The following is an 18,285-nucleotide window of genomic DNA, read 5'->3' as shown; positions in this document are numbered from 1 at the left end:
GGGAGGATCTAGAGAGTTTGGTTCAAGACATACCTTTGGGAGATAAGATTTTTTTATGAGGAGATTTAAATGGCCATGTTGGGAGAGAAGTGACTGGATATAGGAGTATTCACGGAGGCCATGGTTTCGGGGTGATCAATGTCGATGGTAAAACTATTTTGGACTTTCCTCAACCTTTGATCTTCTCATCGCAAATATATATTTTAAAAAGAGAGACGAACATCTTATAACCTATAAGAGTGGCATGACAAACTCTCAAATCGACTTCTTGTTGAGGAGAGTCGATCGGAAATTTTGCATTAACTGTAAAATTATCCCGGGAGAGAGTTTGACAACACAATATAGGGTGCTCGTCATGGGTTTTCGCGTTGAGCAAAAGTTGATGAAAAGATATCATACGAAGAACCCAAGGACGAGGTGGTGGCGGATGAAAGGTGAGGAGCAAAGAAGCTTCCTAAGACGGATAGGAGAAGAGGCAAAGTGGGATGGGATTGGAAGCGCGGAAGAGATGTGGAGGGAGATGCAGAAGTTATTAGAAGAACAGCAAAAGAAAGCTTTGGTGAATCTAAAGGAATAGGACCAAGAGACAAGGAGTCCTGGTGGTGGAATGCGAGTGTACAAGAAAAGATAAAGATAAAAAAGGAGTGCTTTAAAGAGTGGTTTTTATGCCGCAACGCAGATAACTGGAAAAAATATAAGGCGGCTAAGAAAGAGACAAAAGTGGCTGTAAGTGAAGCAAGAACAAGAGTATATGAGGGTCTCTATCAGTCTTTGGACACGAAAGAAGGAGAAAAAGGTATATATAGAATCACAAAGAGCCGTGAAAGAAGAACGAGAGATTTGGATCAGGTTAAGTGCATAAAGGATAAGGATGGAGAGGTGTTGGCTCAAGAAGAGAATATTAATGAACGGTGGAAGAGCTACTTCTACGAGTTATTTAATGAGGGACAGAAGACTCTTCCGAGCCTTGGTCGGTTATGGACAAGGGAAGAAGATCAAAACTTTGACTACTATCGAAGGATTCGAGACTTCGAGGTAAAAGAGGCTCTAAAGCAGATAAAAATGACAGAGTAGTAGGACCTGATAATATCCCGATTGAGGTTTGGAAGGGTTTTGGTGAAAAAGGCATCAACTGGTTAACCAAGCTTTTTAATGAGATTTTAAGGTCAAAGAAGATGCCTGATGAGTGAAGAAAGAGCACCTTGGTACCTATCTACAAGAATAAGGGGGATATACAAAGTTGCAGAAACTATAGAGGGATCAAGCTTATGAGTCATACCATGAAGTTATGGGAAAGGGTGATAGAACGGAGGTTGAGAAAAGAGACACAAGTAACAGAGAACCAATTTGGATTTATGCTAGGCAGATCAACCACTGAAGCGATATACCTATTAAGAAGAATGATGGAGAGGTATCGTAGTAATAAAAGGGATCTTCATATGATGTTTATTGATTTAGAAAAAGCGTATGATAGGGTCCCAAAGGAGGTCTTATGGAAGGTTTTAGAAAAGAGGAGAGTAAGGATCGCATATATTCGTGCAGTTAAAGACATGTATGATGGGGCCACAACTAGTATGAAGACTCAAAGTGGTGTGACAGAGGAATTTTCTATTGGTATAGGATTACACCAGGGATCATCATTAAGTCCATACATTTTCACATTAGTCTTGGAAGTACTCACAGAGCACATCCAAGAGCCTGTGTCATGGTGCATGCTTTTGTCGATGATATCGTCCTTATGGGAAAGTCAAGGGAAGACTTAAATAAGAAGTTGGAGTTATGCAGAGAAGCTCTAGAAGTGTATGGTCTGCGCATAAGTCGTAGCAAGACAGAATATATGGAATGTAAGTTCAGTCCGAGAAGAGAAAACCCTAATATAGAAGTGAAGATTGGAGAAAACATCCTACGAAAAGTTAAAAGTTTTAAGTACCCTGGGTGCATTATACATGATAATGGATAGATTGAACAGGATGTAAATCATAGGATCCAAGTAGGTTGGTCAAAATGGCGGAGTGCATATGGTTTTATATGTGACAAAAAAGTGCCTTTAAAACTTAAAGGTAAATTCCATCGCACCGCTATAAGACCGGCTATGCTTTATGGTACGGAGTGTTGGGCAGCTAAAGGGGAGCACGAACATAAACTGAGTGTGGCAGAGATGAAGATGTTGAGATGGATGAGTGGTCATACGCGATTGGATAAAATAAGGAACAAAGATATAAGGGAAAGGGTTGGAGTAGCACCCATTGTGGAAAAGATGGTTGAATCGCGTCTCATGTGGTTTAGACATGTGAGAAGAAGACCGATAAAACATCCAGTCAGGAGGATGGATGAGATGGAAGATGGACAATGGGCGAAAGGCAGAGGAAGACCTAAGAAGACCATCCATGAGGTAGTCAAACGAGATCTACATGTAAATGGTCTCTCTGTAGACATGATACATGACAGAGCACAATGACGTCGTTTGATTCATATAGCCAACCACACTTAGTGGGACAAGGCTTTGTTGTTGTTGTTGTTGTTGTAGTCATTGGAAAAAATTAATATCAATTAGGTCCTTCACAACTCTAAACAGTAGACATATATGTCATTCTTTCAATGGATAGTACAAAACAAAATGGAATTGCCTATGTATTTGGTTATCTATAGACTATAGTGGTGTGTGTTCCGTTGCTGTCACAAGAGCATGGAAACATTATAGTTTTGGACAATGAATCATTTATTATTTTTTGAATTTCTATATAACTTTTATCTTATTTATCATAAACCCTACTAAAGCAAGTGAAGTTTCGCTCTAAAAATCATTATCCATGTAACAATCTTTCATAAATGAGGAAATATAGGGAGTCAATGGAATATTTATACAATGTGTACAATGGAGATTTAAGGATGCCCGATTTAGTATTAGAGATATAACCATTAGTGTTACCTTTTCCTATCAGTTTAATCTTTTGGGATGAGTGGTTTTATGATATGGTATTAGAGCTCTAGATCTGAAATTAGCTTAAGATTTTGGAATATTTATTATCTCTGGTATCCACGTCACAATAATTAACAATACATATAAGCATCACTATTAAATTTCGAGAAAGTATAGGGAGCCAATGACCTAAGCGTACAATGTGTACAATGAAGGTTTAAAAAGTATTAGAGATATGATTATTAGTGTTACATTATTCTGTTAGGTTACGCTTTTGGGATGAGTGGTTTTAGGACATGGTATTAGAGTGAAGGTCAAGAGTTCGAGTCTTGATGAATCCAAAATTAATTTTTTATAACAAAAGATGTTTATTATCCCTGTATCCGGATGGTTATTCTGGATAGTGACTCTCTAGCACTACTCTTAAATTTCATGTGATAAACTGATAAAAAGACATAACATATTCCCTATTTATTAAAATTTTATATGACGAGAATTTAATAGCCGTCGGTGGGACGAAGACCTCTTTCCCTCCCTTCTTAGCTCCCCTTTACAGGGAGAGGCAGGACTCTATCACGGTATCACCGTAGTCCACAAGGACGGCAAATCTCCGTTTCATCTTTATGACGGATCTCTATTCCCGTAAAACCTTGGCACATCTCTGTTTTTGTTTTCATGGCAAGTATTTCCGAGATTACTCATTTTAATTGTTTTTTTTTTTTTTTAATTATTACGGACCGTAAAAGTGAACGTTTTTAAACCGACAAGAGGTATAAGAAAGCTGTTAACTTGAGCGGATAGGGTTCCGGTAGAGTTCTAAGTTGTAACCCTAATCAGAAATCAGAGATGCCTCTGTCGGTTGTCCACATCACTTTCGCTTCTCCTCTTCAACAATCCATCGTCTTTCACACTCTCACCCCTTCAACTCTGCTTCCCAAAACCCTCTTCCCTCCCTCCATTTCCCTAAGAGGATTCAACACCTCACTATTTGCCACCATAAACTCCAACAAGACCAAGACCGCACCCTCACGCGCCTCTTTGATCGAGACTCCAGTCCTCTGGCTCGGCAGGCTCTGCATCTTCTACGCCCTCCTCAAGGCTGGACTCGCTGGATCTCATGCCAACCCACTTGTCTCAGGTCTCTTCACTTTTTTTACACTCTTTCAGTATAATAGCCCTTGGTGATTATTTTTTATTGGTTGTGTTTTTTGTGTCTGATCCAGATTTGGAAATCAGTGACGGCAATGATTCTGCTGATTTAGGGTTCTCTAAATGGACACAGACTATACTTGGAAAACCAGGTCTGATTGAGCTGTTTTCTTTTTATACTCTGGGTGTGTGTGGTTCAAGTATTACATTGTTATAAAGATTCCATTCCCATGGGAATTAAAGATACCCAAGGGGAAGGTGGGAATTGAAATGATGGTATTTTGATTCTCTGGAATCAAACTTGCATAGGAATAGTTTTTCAAACTTTGAACCAAACATGAGAATATGATATTCCTATCTTAAAATTTCTAGGAATTATTATAATTCCTCCAACCACGCACACCCTCTGAGTGTTTGAAAGGATTGCAAAGAAGGAGGGGATGACTTTATTTAATTGAAGTTTGTTTCAAAAAGTAATTTGAAGCCTGGATTGGAGTGAGTATAAATGGATTGGAGTGATAGCACATATTTCCATTCCCTTTCTTGCATTTCGATCCTGTTGTTCCTTTGAATAATTGAATCTTCCAAACATGCTAAAGATTCTGTTGCTTTATATCCAAGTGTAAATATACTCGTACTTTAGAATCAGGCTTACTTTTAGAGGACTCTTATTTGTTAAGTTGGTTATAATTTTCCCCTAATTTACTTTTTAATCATTTGGTTAGTGAAGACGCGAAGTAAAAGTCATTGACTTGTATGCTCCTGTAAAGTAGTTCTTGTGGAAGTACTCTTTGAATGATCAAAATTGATTGGCATACCATGACCAGGTTTGTGTGACTAGTTTAAATAAACATGCAGTTTAAGTTTATGGAAATGGGGTATATTCATAAAAGTTAATAGTAATACTAATTGGGAATAGTCATTTATGGATGATAATAATGTTATCATACCATAGAAGGCTGATTCAATTCTTCTAGAAGACATTCTTGGTTCCGCAGATAACTGAACTACCAAAGATGGAGATCTGTCAAGTTATAGGTACTGAACTACTGACAAATTTTGAATGCTATGACTGTAATCTAGTACAAGATTAGGAAATCATGTAAATTTTATTAATAATCAAGAAAGCAATGGTGGAAGCTTGCGTTTTAGTATCCTTGCATCTCCATCCTTTCTAAGACATACCATGATCCCATCCCATTTCTTTGTTCGGTAAACCTCTTTTGCGAAATCCTCTGTCTCCCCCTTTTGAGCTAACCTTAATGCTTAATAACAGGTGACATAATTTCTACATGTGTATCCTGTTATTATAAGATGAACCTTTTTTGCCTCTGATTGAAAATAGCATTTCTTTTTTTCTTATTTATTTATTTTTTTTAATTTATAGAGAAGCAGGTTTCCGACTGATTTCTTAGAATCACTTTTTGTAGTTTTTCCTAAACCCTTTCTTATAGTTTATCCAGACACGCCTGTTCTCAAATAATAAAATTCCTTATATACCTGCATTGCATATGGTTCTGTTGTAGTCAATTTGTCTTAAATCAAATATTTGTCCATTGCTTCCTAATATAATCTTTTACGTCTTATGTTTGTGGTTGCTTGAACTGAAGGAAGAAAAATGGCTGGGGGACTAGAAATACCTAAAAATTGGCTTTTAATTTGATTTTGGAAACAAAATGAAGCTTAGATATTGGTATGAAAAAAACCTGAAGGGTTTTTAAAAGAAGCTTTTCATTAGGTGCACCTCCCTCATTCACTAACTTTTACCATGTTCTAGCTACAGCTGGGACAGAAATCAGACATACCCTTCTAACTTGATTAGCCATATCTGTGAGAAGTGTTTGTATGTGCATTAATATTTCTAACTCTGCACCCATCAAGGAGTCATGTGACTGCTCATGCTTCATATTGTAGTCCGGAGAATGCAAGGATATTAACTTCACTAGTTTTTTTTTTTCTGTTTTTTTTTTCCTCTCATGATTCTTTTTTAAATTGCCTCAAGCCAATGATGCTTCATGCTTTATAGTTTATAATTCGAAGTGGAATTAGAGTATGTTAGGTCATCTGAATGAATAATAATACTGGTGGGATATTGTACGAGATGAGTGGATAATGAAATGTGAAGTTTAATGCTTTCTTCACTAAAAGTGCCTACAAGATGAGTGAATGGAAATCAAGAACTCTGTTATTGCCAGCTTTTCTACTGGAACTGCCGGTTACAATGCCTGAAGTGCCTTGTAAATGTCATGATTAGCTATTTATTTGTTGTTCATATCATCTCCAGTTGCATAATGATTTTAACTTGGGAAAAATGAATGTAACGTGGAAATAAATAGTTGTACACATGATGAATCCTGTGCATACGTCCTGGACTGGCTTCTGTGATTCAGTGCATTGAATAGAATTAATGCTAGATACTTACAGTATGTTTAGTTTTGGAATGTATTTTAAGTTTCTATTTACTATTTTTAATAGTACTAAATAGTATTTATTCAATGAATCGAGGAAAACAAGATAATTTGTGTTCACTGTATCTTTTCAAAAGTTCTAAAAAGAAGAAACACGATGTACATAAGATGACATTTTTGTACTTAATATTGAAAGCAAAACACATTTTCTAAAACAAAACACACCATTACATTGTGATAGGGATTGTTATGCCATCAATGATCATTAATCCAATACTAATTTTGGATTCCTATGCTTTATATTCCGTTATTGGTATTATTGATTCAATAGACTTGTTTTGAATAACAGTGAATCAGTTATATCTGTTTGTTATTTGATCAGCAAAGGAAGGAGTTAATGGAAGAAAATTTGTGAGCAAATGGCATCCTACAACAAAGGGTACACTCAGAAGGAACTATAGAGTTCCATCGAAGTTCGAGGGGCGGCGTCTTCTTAAAGCTATTGCATCCTTATTATCAGAAGACGATCACTTTGTTGATGCTACATCTCACAAGGTATTGCATCTTTCTTTCGCTTGACATAAATTCTGTTTCTATTAGGACTGTCTTTCCTTTTTCTTTTTCTCCACCCCCTCCTCTGCACAATTGAGTTTTCTGACATCTTGCAAAATCATTCTAGGGTTGTCAAATCCGGAGGGAAAGTGCTCATGGAGAAAGCGTTTGCTGCAACAACGTGAGAGCGCTCTTTGATGAGCTCCCAACTCCTCATCTCACTGTGGAAATCACACCTTTTCCCGCTGGACCACTTACAGACACGGATTACACCAAAGCTGAGAAGCTTGAGAGGGTTCTTAGATCCAGTCCTTCTGTTTGAGCCATCTTATGTTGAGCTTCATGTAAATATTCTTTGCTAGTTTGTAAATATTGTCAATGTCGAAGAGAAATTTGCTTCATCAACTCTTTACTTTTTACTTATTGAGTTGAATTGCGGTTACACCTTTCAAAAACATTACTAGTTTATTCCTTGATCAATTATCTAATGCCCAACCGCGATAAGTTTTAATTTGTTCAAAATTCTTACAACTCACAAGTCCTTTTGTGTAAAAAATGATTTATTCCTTTGAATAATTTTCCTATTCATTTTTCTATTTTCTAATTTTTTTAAGAGTAAAATTCCATTTCGGTTCCTATTCTTTTTCAATTTGAACAATTCACATCCTATCGATTAAAAAATGACAAATTGGCTCTTGAATTTCAGCTGCGTTAGACATATTGACCCTTGTGTGAATGTCTCAGGTAAGACTTGCAGGATTTTGTTGACATGTCAAGTTAGGTTCTTGAGCTGGCCTGCACTTGGCTAAGATGGATGGTAACGATTTGTTTACAATCACTAAGTTCCTGCCTAATAATCAAAACGATGTTGATATTCGAATTGATCCCATTAGGTAACTTAACAGAAGTAGCTAATCTTAGAACAAGAAGCAAACCATGAGTGATGCAGATCAATCCTCAAATTCTTAGCAATGTGTTAGAGGGAGGAAGACTGTAAATTTCATGGGCTCGACTAGCAAGAGCACTCTAGATAAGAATGTAGAGTGCATGCTGTTCAAGAATCAGGGACAACGGAAAATCCAGAGAGGATTTTGTTTGGTTGCTGCTACTATCATATAAGTGGGTTTCGATTGTTGCTTAAAGGTATGCTTTCAGTAGTTCGAGTTCAGAGTGGGTTTGCCAATGCGGCATGAACTTTGATATTAATTTGGTTGATAGTTTTGGGATGTTTGCTTGTACTGATTTAATGAACTTTATTTTGATGAGCTAATTTCAACCGAGTTTGGCAATTGCAAAAGGGTGATGTAGAAGGCAGAGTGAGCTTGGCGGAAGATATAATGGAGAAATTGGACTAAAAGATGTAGCATAGTAACCAAGGAACAACAAACAAGAGAAGGAGAATCAAGCTTTTAGAGTTGCTTTTTTATGTTTATGTTATCTGCATTTGTAGGTGTTATGTATGCTGTATTCTAGTGAGTAGTCGTGCAATGAGAAGAGAACTATGGCTAAAAGTCCTCCTTTGTTTTTGAACCTTGTTTTTATAAATGGAAAGTCACCTTTTGGTTTTATCCAAGTACCCTGTGAATAGGCTTGGTATAACAATTAATTTCCATGGTGCAATTAAAAATCACCTGATTGCACCTCACTGAAATAAATGGCTTGCTACTCAAATCAGTCATCGAATTTTATGTGTTTACAAAAAGATCTTGCTTACAATTATGGATCATCTATATACACAATCACGGTATCCCCTAACCCGGCAAGCTAAGAACTAATCCACTGCGGTATTGAACTCCATGGCCAATGGGTTGCTGCATGCAGCAAACGAGATTCGAACCCTGACACTTGTTTAAGTAAACTGGTGAACTAATCACCAAACCAATTCAACTTGGTTAACTAATATGCTCTATAACATTAACATAAATACTCATTACGTTGGCAACCATATCTAGAGGCCAAACGTCGTTTTCTAATAGAAACATTAATGGATTATACTTGAAAAACATGATATTGGTCGTAAGAAGGTGGAAATAAGGGCAAACTGTAGAGCTCCAGGGTACATTGAAATAAATTAGTTAGATGCAGTGAGGTGTATTAAAGAAAATGCCTTTTTTGTGAACGTCATTCTTGTATACTTTCCTTTGTCAATACCTACTAATATCATTCAATTTTGTATGTTAACTTGACTACTCAGATTATTATTTTCAAGTCAATAAACACCTATTTAGATTATGTGGGTTCTATCTATCTGCATTTTCACTCCCTACCAAGGGAACCCTCCTAACAAATCAGAAAATCCATGATGAATTGGACAATTGAGTGACACAAAAATAGCATGCTATGTATGAATATAGAAAAGTTGATTTATGCTTCTTTTCTTTTCTATCTGATTTAGGCATAATAATCATATGTACAGAAAGAAAAGAAGGGATAAGAAGAATTGTGATATCTAGCGGCTATTCTAAGAAGTAGAGAACTACAGAGATATGTTATCAAAGAAAAGGATCCAAATAACTTACAACAACACAGACTGTGATGCATCACACAACAAAGACAACAATAACTATTCTACAACATAAAACAATCTAAATCATACTCCAATTTCTTTCTTTCCTCTTCCTTTTAAATTTTAAAGGCCTCAGCATTCAGCAACCCTTCATTGCACATTTCAAAATTATAATTAAAAGAAAAAAAAAAAAGAGAAAATAAAAATCGATTCTCTTCCGTCATTTTCCATCACCGGCTTGCTGTCAGAGGCGCAGCGCAGTGACGCATAGCTCATCGGCGGCGAGATCTCCGGAGGTTGCAACATCGTCGGCATCCGGCGCGGGGAGGTTCAGATCGAAGGGTAGAGGCTTGCGGCGGAAAGAAGAGGTAAGGACGCAGTCATCGTCGTCGTCGACGACGGAGGAGGAGGAATCGCAGTCGCTGTGGCAATCTTCAAGTGCGATAGGGTTCACGGGCCTTCGGGGGACCATCGAGGGAAGAGGGTTGGAAACCCTAGGGCCGCTGAAGGACTCGACCGTGCTGCTCATGCCGCTGCTGGTAGGGCGGCTGGCCTGGACCGGATCGAACTTGGAGATGATGAGATCGGAGGCGGGCTCGGGTGGGCCGGGGAGGGGGAAGTTGGTCTTGGCTTTGGGCCCGCGGAAGGAGCGGGCGGCGGCGTCGTAGGCCCGGGCTGCAGCCTCGGCGGTGTCGAAGGTACCCAACCAGACCCGGGACTTCTTCCATGGGTCTCTGATCTCGGCGGCGAAGCGGCCCCATGGTCTCTTTCGGACACCGCGAAAGCGGGTTTGGGTCGCTGGTTCGTTAGGGTTTATCGATGATGGTGCTTTGGTTGGTGGATCGGTGGGTCTGGCTCGGGGCATGGGTGTTATGTGAAAAGAGAGAGAGAGGGGCAAAGAAAGGGTTAGGAAGAATATGAGTGGAGAAGCAGAAGAAGAAGCAGAACCTCACACCACACCAGCCAGTAGCCACCACCAAGGGGAATCTCTTAATCTTGCTTCTCCATCTCTCTCTCTCTCTTTGTCCCCTCCCTCTCTCTCTCTCACTCTCTCTCGGTCGGTACTTCTTTCTTTCTCTTACTAAAAGTTTGCTCTCTCCGGAATGAGAGATGGGGTCGGATTGCTTTTGGAGCATTGAGCATGGATTTTATAAGTTGGAAAATGACAACGTTGCCCTTATCCTTTGTAGAATCATTGCCAGCAACGTCTGCCTAGCAGGTAAATAGCTTTTTGTTTTTAACACAATAAGCGCACTATTTAATATTTATACTCACAAATATTCAGAATAGTAATAAACTTATTTACGAAAATACAAAATTAACGTTACGAAAATACAAAATTAAGGAGAATTTTTTTAAATAAGTAAAAAATATTTTATTTACTAAAAAATATAATTTATAATATTTTTATCAAAATTCATCGTATTTCTTATTTCATTTATACCGTAAATGAAATAAGGTTACACAGTATTTTATTTACACTATAAACAAGATAGGTGAAGATATATGATGTTTACAGTGTAAAGGAAATATATTCCGACAAATTTTCAATAACTATAAAAGAAGGTGCAATTTTTGTATTCTCCACAAACATTTCACTTTTTCTCTTTCATTTTTCTTCCAAAAAATAAGCCAAAATGTCTAGTAGTAGTGAAAATGTGGTTATAAATGTGTATCTCAATTGCCATATGAGAAACAATGATACCAGCATGATATTTGAGTGCAAGAATTCTATTTTGTTGCGTATCCGGCGAGTAAGTTCTTTGTCGGAGCTGAAGACTCTGATATTGGGTAACATTGGTGGTAGCGGCAGAAAAGAGATCGGAAGGGTGAGGTATCGGTTACTAGCATCGATAGGAAATGTAGTCTTTTCGGTTTCGTTTATTTTGGCTCAATGGCGACGAACATGTGCATCTCATGTTTGATATCCATGGGAGAATCATGGCGGAACAAGTGATAGAGCTTTTTGCGGTGGTAGGTGATGTCGGTGGCGGTGATCTGGCCAGTCGAATTTTGTGTAGGACGACCCTCCTCTCACACCACCACCGATACATGTTGTTAGTCTAGTGGAAGACATGGACGTTGATGGTGAAAACTCTGACGAGGAGTATGTTGCGATTAGCAATAACAGTAATTATTCTGAAGATGAGGAGGAGGAGGAGTTTGTACTAAAGAAGTCAGTCAAGCCATCAGTTCGGTATCTTCTGTCCATTCCGCACTCAATTTCGGCCTTATCAGCTGTACCCAGTCACTATCATACATTGAATCTGGACGCGATGCACGAGACAACTCAATTTTCTAACATGGGTGAAGACGATTACAACTTAAACAGTGCTGTGGAGTTTCGGGTTGGCCACAGGTTCAAAAATAGAGATGCAGTGATGCAGGGTGTGAAGAATTACAGCATTCGCAGAAGTGATGTGTACCGAGTTGTGGAGTCGGATCAATTAAAATACCATGTGCATTGCCGGCAATATACAACAGGCTGCCCTTGAAATCTCCATGTTGCTCTCCGACAAAATCGAATATTGGTGAGTTCAAGTTTATCATGGTGTATTTTCTCATTTATGAATGTTATATTTGGATTAAATGCCAACCATGTATGTGATATTTCGTTAGGGAGGTGTGTAGTGTTGGAGGACCGCACATGTGTTTAGCACCCACCATGTCTCAGGACCATCGACAGTGGACAGTAGTCTCATCTACAATGTCATCCTGCCATTGATACAATCCAGCCCATCCGTCAGCATCCCGGTTCTACAAGGTGCAGTTAGGCAAAGCTATCACTTCAAACCCTCGTTCATAAAGGTCTGGATGGCGAAACAAAAGGCTATTGCGCAGATATACGGTGATTGGGAGAAATCATACAAAGGTGTCGAGGTTGCTGTAAGATAATAATCAGTAACAGGTGGTAAAACATGATAAATAATTCATATTTTCATAACTGAATAAAAGAAACTCGCTTACGTCATCGAACTGTAACTGGTCCAACGCCCGACGCCATCGGAGGACTCTCTACTCGTACTGGTCCCTACTCTGTTGCGCCATACCTATCAACCTGTGGACATTTACAAGAATAGCAAAGACTCAATTTATCGCACATCATATCAAATTATATAAACGAAGAAGAAGAAAACCATAAATAACAGTTACCTCACAGCCATGGGATATGTATAAACTAGTCACTGGGTGGACACTATTGGAAAAATCTCTGGTATATCCAAGAGACTAGCAGCGGAGTGCATTCTGCAATATCTGTAGTGGCTCGATGTGCTGCAGAGTATAGGGAGTGGTACGTCCATGTAAGCATCGCGAAACCCCAAGACAGAGAACAGCACCTCTAAAAGTCATCAAGCAGTGGCAGCCATCGTAGATGGACCTGATTGTTTGACTTGTCGGTCATCAGGTAACCCCTAATCATCAAAAGTATGTAACACCTCGTGTGCTGTCGGAGAGTGTCTGGATCATTGGTATCAGGCATCTGCCGGAGTTGCTCCTAAAACCATGCCAGCTTGAGAGAGAAAGACTCCTTCCTCTGCGCACCTTGCTGCTGAACTGCAGGAGGCCTGGCACCAAGTAGCCGCTCCACCAACTCCCATGTCTCAGTCCCGTACCATGTGTGGAAAAGACACGCTGTCAAGTGAGGTGGCACGCAGGTCGGTGGAAGGTGTTAAGGCTCGACACGTAGATGCTCCTAGATCGTTGATCGTCGCCGAAGATCCAACGGTTCTGGAAGCGTCTGGAGAGAAAAACAATGGATGCAGACTGTGACCTTGCGGCGGCGCGTTGTGGCGCGTTTGGAAGTTTCTGACGACGGGGCCGAGCTCTGTGTACTCGTGGCGATGAGACAAAGACAATGATATGGTCTGTGACGAAGGAAAAGGTCGGGAAGGTGAGTGAAACAAGACCAAAAATTGTTGGGAGGAGAAAAAAAAGAACTATGAACGAGTTCTCATGAAGAGAAAAAAAGAGAAAAGTAACTGATAGAACGGGTGCAGATGGAACTGTCAGAAGAAAGTACAGATGGAACTGTCGGAAGAAAGTACAGATGGAACTGTCGGAAGGAAGCACAGAGAAAACAGCCATAAGGAAGCGCAGACGTAACTGCTGCAAAGAAAAAGCGCAGACAAAACTGCCGCAAAAAAAACGCAGACAAAACTGTCGCAAGAGTGGCCAACTGCCGAAAAAATGCTGAAAAGATGGCGAACCGCCAGAAAATTGCTGAAAAGTGACAAAATGCGAAGAGATGGCAAACTATCGGCAGGTGTCGAAAAACATATGGTTTCTCCATGAGAATAAGTAAGTAGTGAATGAGCTAATTAGTGAAGTGAGAAAGCATCAAAACATTAACAAAAGAGAAGAAAAAATAGCACGAAAGAAGAGTATGAAAAATACGGTAATTTTACTGAAGAAAAATAACATATCGTCCTCAAGGAGGATACTATGGCTCTAATACCATGTTAGAAACAAGATATTAAAGTGAAGAAAGTATCGTATATTATTGAATAAGTTCTAAAGATACAATGTACAAGGATATTTATATATATATTAAAAGAATCAAAGCAATAAAAATATAAAATCTTATAATAAATACTTAAATATACTATATAAATATAAATAATACTAACTAATTTTAATTGATCCTATTTATACTCTAACAGTCTCCTTGTGCGACCACATTGCCAGTTTTTCTTGCTGTTGGAATTCATCTTCCATGATGCTACTTGCCATCATAGTATTACTTATCATGTATCAATTCATTGCAGTGCCAATTCATGATAAATATAATCTAATCTAATTTTGGTAATGACATTAATTAAACTTATTGAATCTTTTTAACTTAAGAAAAAGATATAATTCACAAACGAGATAAGAATCAAAGAAATCTTCCATTGTTTTAACATTTACGTACCATGTAAAGGAACACTAAAGAAAAAAGAATCTAAATTCATGAAGCACGATATTCTATAAGAGAAATATTAAAATGTTATTAGAGTTATTTTTTTTTTACTATAAATTAGTTAGAGGTAAATATCAAATCGATATCCGAAAAATTCTGACGCTGACAAAATGGTACCTGACTTTTATTATTGACAAAATAGTCCCTAAAAAATTTTAAAATTTGACAAGCGTGTCCTCGAACTCGCTGGAGCAAATCTTCGGCAAGCACAATGCTAACGTGGCTGCCGTGACTTGGCAAACCACTCCCAAACCCTAATCCCTCCCCATCGCAGCCTCCTTCCCTCTCCCTCCCCATTGCAGCCCCCCTCTCCAACGCGCACTACCTCCTCCCCTCTCCCTCCCCAATTGCAATAGCAGAAGCATCAATAACAGCAGAAACAACACCATCAGAACCCAAAACAGAACCAATAGAAGAACCTGCACATTCAAAACCTAACCTTGCTTGTTCTTCCTTCTCTCTTTTCCCTCATTCCTTCCTTCTTTTATCGAAGGACCATAACAATAACAATATCCATTCACACACCCAGACATTTACATAAACACATAACCTACATATATAAATATAAAGAGAGAAAGAGAGAAAGGCTGAGGGACTGAGGAGATGCGGCTATTCCAGGCCTTGTTGTCGCTCCGATAGTGGTGGCAATGGTCCTTGATAGTGTTCTTGCCGTTGAAGTTGCTATTGCTGTTGAGGTTGTTGTTGCGATAGGAAGGAGAGAAAAGTGTGCGTTGGGATTGCTGCTGTTGTTGTTGCTTGTTGTTGTTGTTGCTGTTGATGTTGAGGTGGTTGTTGCTGCGAGTGGTAGTGGAGGTAGGGAGGGGGGAATGTGCATTGGGGAGGGGGTGCGATGGGGAGGGAGAGGGAGGGGGGCTGCGATGGGAAAGGAGTGTGCATTGGGTAGGGGGAGGGTTGCGATGGAAAGGGAGAGGGAGGGGGGAGTGTTCGTTGGGGAGGGAGAGGGGATGGGGGTTGCGATGGGAAGGGAGAGGGAGGGGGAGTATGCGTTGGGAGGGAGGGATTAGGGTTTCGGGGTGATTTGCCAAGTCACGGCGGCCACGTTAGCATTGTGTTTGCCGGAGATTTGCTCCGGCGAGTTCGAGGACACGCTTGTCAAATTTTAAAATTTTTTAGGGACTATTTTATCAATAGTAAAAGTCAGGTACCATTTTGTCAGCGTCAGAATCTTTCGAGTACCGATTTGGTAGTTACCTCAAATTAGTTATTAATATTTAAAAATATAGAATAAAATATATTTTTAAATTATTTGACTAAAAAAACTAAATTAAAAAAATTAAATTAATAATTAAATAATAACAAAAATAATAAATTTTGATAATTTTCTAATATTTTTCATTGTATAAATCATGAATAATTTTATATGCATAATTTTTTCTGCGCATTAAAATGGCTGGTAGGAAGTAAAATAAGATTAAAAGTTTGTCTTTAATACCATAAAACAGATACAAAATAGATTAAAACAAAAATTTCAATGATAAATATGAATTTCATGTTATGCAAGTGACAATGTAGTTTGTACTTCGTACCACAGTACCCCTTAAGAGAAATGCTTATTGTCTTTATTTGTACCTTTATTTTTTATTTTCAATGCTTAACTGATCAAATTTAACATTCATTGTGGTGTTTTATTTGAGTTGTTTGTATAATTACTACAATTGCATAATATTTGAAGTTGTTAGTTGTATAAATATTTTGGATTTGAATCTTTTATACTGATGAGGTTTTGTAACATGAGAATTTGAAAAACGTAATTAGTCTTCCATGGATCAATTAATTTTCAATATGCGTGGGTTCTGATAAATGATTTAAAAGTAATTAGTCTCTGACCCAAAAATATAATCTATTTAAAGGAATTAAATCCAAATAGTTTACACCAGAATAATTTTAATTGGTAAGTTATTCTAGATGCTACCAAAGTTTGTGAAACTTTTGCTCATAAATAAAAAGGTCTAATTCTTTTAGACTTTATAGTTTTATCAAATTTATAATTAAGTTTTTATTTTTTTTAATTAGGTTTCTATACTGCTTTTAATTTTATAATTAGATCTTTTTTAGTGTAAAAAATATTAGAGTTAACTGATTATTTTTTCGTAAATTGAAGGTATTTATAATTAAAAACGTAATTAAATTTTTTACCGCATGTATTTTGAAAAAAATATTCTGTTAATTTTAACGTTTTTGACATGAAAATTACTTAAATACAAAATTAAAAGTAGTATAAGGATCTAATTGAAAAGAAAAAAATTATAAAGATTTAATTGAAAATTTGGTAAAACTATAAATACTAATAGAGTAATTAAACTTAATAAAAAAGGTTATGAAAGTTTTAATTTTAGCAATTTTGAATTATTATGAAGCTTAACACATGCTAAATTTTATTTATAGTACAATAACTGATGATTTCACTAGTAGCACTCTCATTCTATGGAGCTAATCAGCTGAAGTTTCAGTGGGTAGAGCGATATGACAAACTCTCATTCTACGTACCATTTAATTAGTTTTTGCATTTTTGGGTGATTATAGAGGAATGGATAAAAGAAATTTGAATTCGACTGTTTGTGAGGATTTAAATGAATAAAAGAAACCAATGAGCACGAAAAATGAGACAAAACAATAAGCGGTTGTTGTTAGACTACCGTTGTGTTTAAAAAGATTTGGTGTAATCTTGTTACTTGCGTGCCACCATTAAAAAATTACATGTATTAAGTTAAGTGCCACATAATTAAAAGGTGGATACTACAATGAAGATGGCAAAAATATCTTCTCATGAAGATGCTTTGGTTAAAAGTGTGGTTTATTTATTTAGCCACACTTTAAACAAAAACAACACTTTTATAAATATCAAAATCTAACCATACAATCCATCATCCAAAGGTCAAAAAGAAATATACTCATATGAAGACAATTATGCCATCTTCATTGTAGTATCCACCTAATTAAAATTGGTCCAGCATTTTTTAAATTCTTAAATTAATTTATTACCCTTAAGTTTATATTATTAACATTTAATTTAAAATTTAAATCTCTAAATTAATTTTAACTTGGGATCAAGCCATAAAAACAATCACGAGTATAATTATCGGGTTAGACTACGTACATTATTCTCTTTAAGTGCAATCTTTTTTCGAATCATATGTTGACGCGAGATGATTGTGCATCCTTTGTCCTTTTTTCAAACCATAAAACTTAAATTAAGAATATTAATCTTCATGAAATATGGAAAAATCTAACCCCAAATTATAAAATTTAAAAAAATATATAAATATACAATAAATATATTAAGAGTTCTATTGTTGTGAAGGAAGTTAGAGGAGTAATTGTGGTGGTGAAAAAGGTGGCACTAGGAGAAGATGAAAGAAGGCAAAAGATGAGACTGAAAGTTATGAGTTCAATCAGAGTGTTAATACAAGCAATATTACGGATAAAATTATTGTTTCAAACATATTATAAAAAATCAATAATGTTGATATACACAAAAAAGGATTACCATATATAAACATATATATTTGACATCTCATACAACCTTTTTTATTATACTATTATAACCAGATATAATTATTCTACTAGATTTGATTATTCTTATAATTGATTATTTAATTGAAAATTCTGTGGAAAAAAAATACACAAATACAGAAAAATTGATTTTTAGTAAATATGTAACATTTTTTCTTTAAGAATTTAAAATTTATGAATTTGTAAAGTTTAGACACGTTAGATTTGAATTATGAAATCTATTTTTAGGTTACGTATGATTTAGTTTTAATTCATT

General features: G+C 37.0%; 2 protein-coding genes across 2 annotated transcripts; one reads left to right on the top strand and one right to left on the bottom strand.

The window, feature by feature from the left end:
• The first annotated feature begins 3,352 nt into the window (after positions 1-3,352).
• Positions 3,353-7,484, top strand: LOC112740849 (uncharacterized). The gene is made up of 4 exons (XM_025789516.3): positions 3,353-4,058; positions 4,144-4,221; positions 6,860-7,032; positions 7,157-7,484. The coding sequence occupies exons 1-4, from the start codon at positions 3,767-3,769 to the stop codon at positions 7,349-7,351; spliced, it is 738 nt and encodes a 245-aa protein (XP_025645301.1). The 5' UTR covers positions 3,353-3,766; the 3' UTR covers positions 7,352-7,484.
• A 2,014-nt stretch (positions 7,485-9,498) lies between these two features.
• On the bottom strand, positions 9,499-10,762 carry LOC112740848 (ethylene-responsive transcription factor 3). Its single transcript, XM_025789515.3, has one exon. It carries the CDS (start codon positions 10,398-10,400, stop codon positions 9,780-9,782), a length of 621 nt encoding a protein of 206 aa, XP_025645300.1. The 5' UTR covers positions 10,401-10,762; the 3' UTR covers positions 9,499-9,779.
• Positions 10,763-18,285: the final 7,523 nt, after the last annotated feature.

This window comes from Arachis hypogaea, chromosome 14 (genome assembly GCF_003086295.3).
Source record: "Arachis hypogaea cultivar Tifrunner chromosome 14, arahy.Tifrunner.gnm2.J5K5, whole genome shotgun sequence".
Taxonomy (NCBI): Eukaryota; Viridiplantae; Streptophyta; class Magnoliopsida; order Fabales; family Fabaceae; genus Arachis; species Arachis hypogaea.
Note: the sequence above shows the minus strand (reverse complement) of the source record. Positions and strands in the feature narration are given on the sequence as shown.

Excerpts from the sequence above, each read along its gene's own strand:
- LOC112740849 (XM_025789516.3), top strand. The coding sequence starts at position 3,767 with ATGCCTCTGTCGGTTGTCCACATCACTTTCGCTTCTCCTCTTCAACAA. Across the intron at positions 4,059-4,143 it reads TGCCAACCCACTTGTCTCAG|ATTTGGAAATCAGTGACGGC; the intron begins GTCTCTTCACTT and ends TGTCTGATCCAG. Across the intron at positions 7,033-7,156 it reads TTGATGCTACATCTCACAAG|GGTTGTCAAATCCGGAGGGA; the intron begins GTATTGCATCTT and ends AAATCATTCTAG.
- LOC112740848 (XM_025789515.3), bottom strand. The coding sequence starts at position 10,400 with ATGCCCCGAGCCAGACCCACCGATCCACCAACCAAAGCACCATCATCG.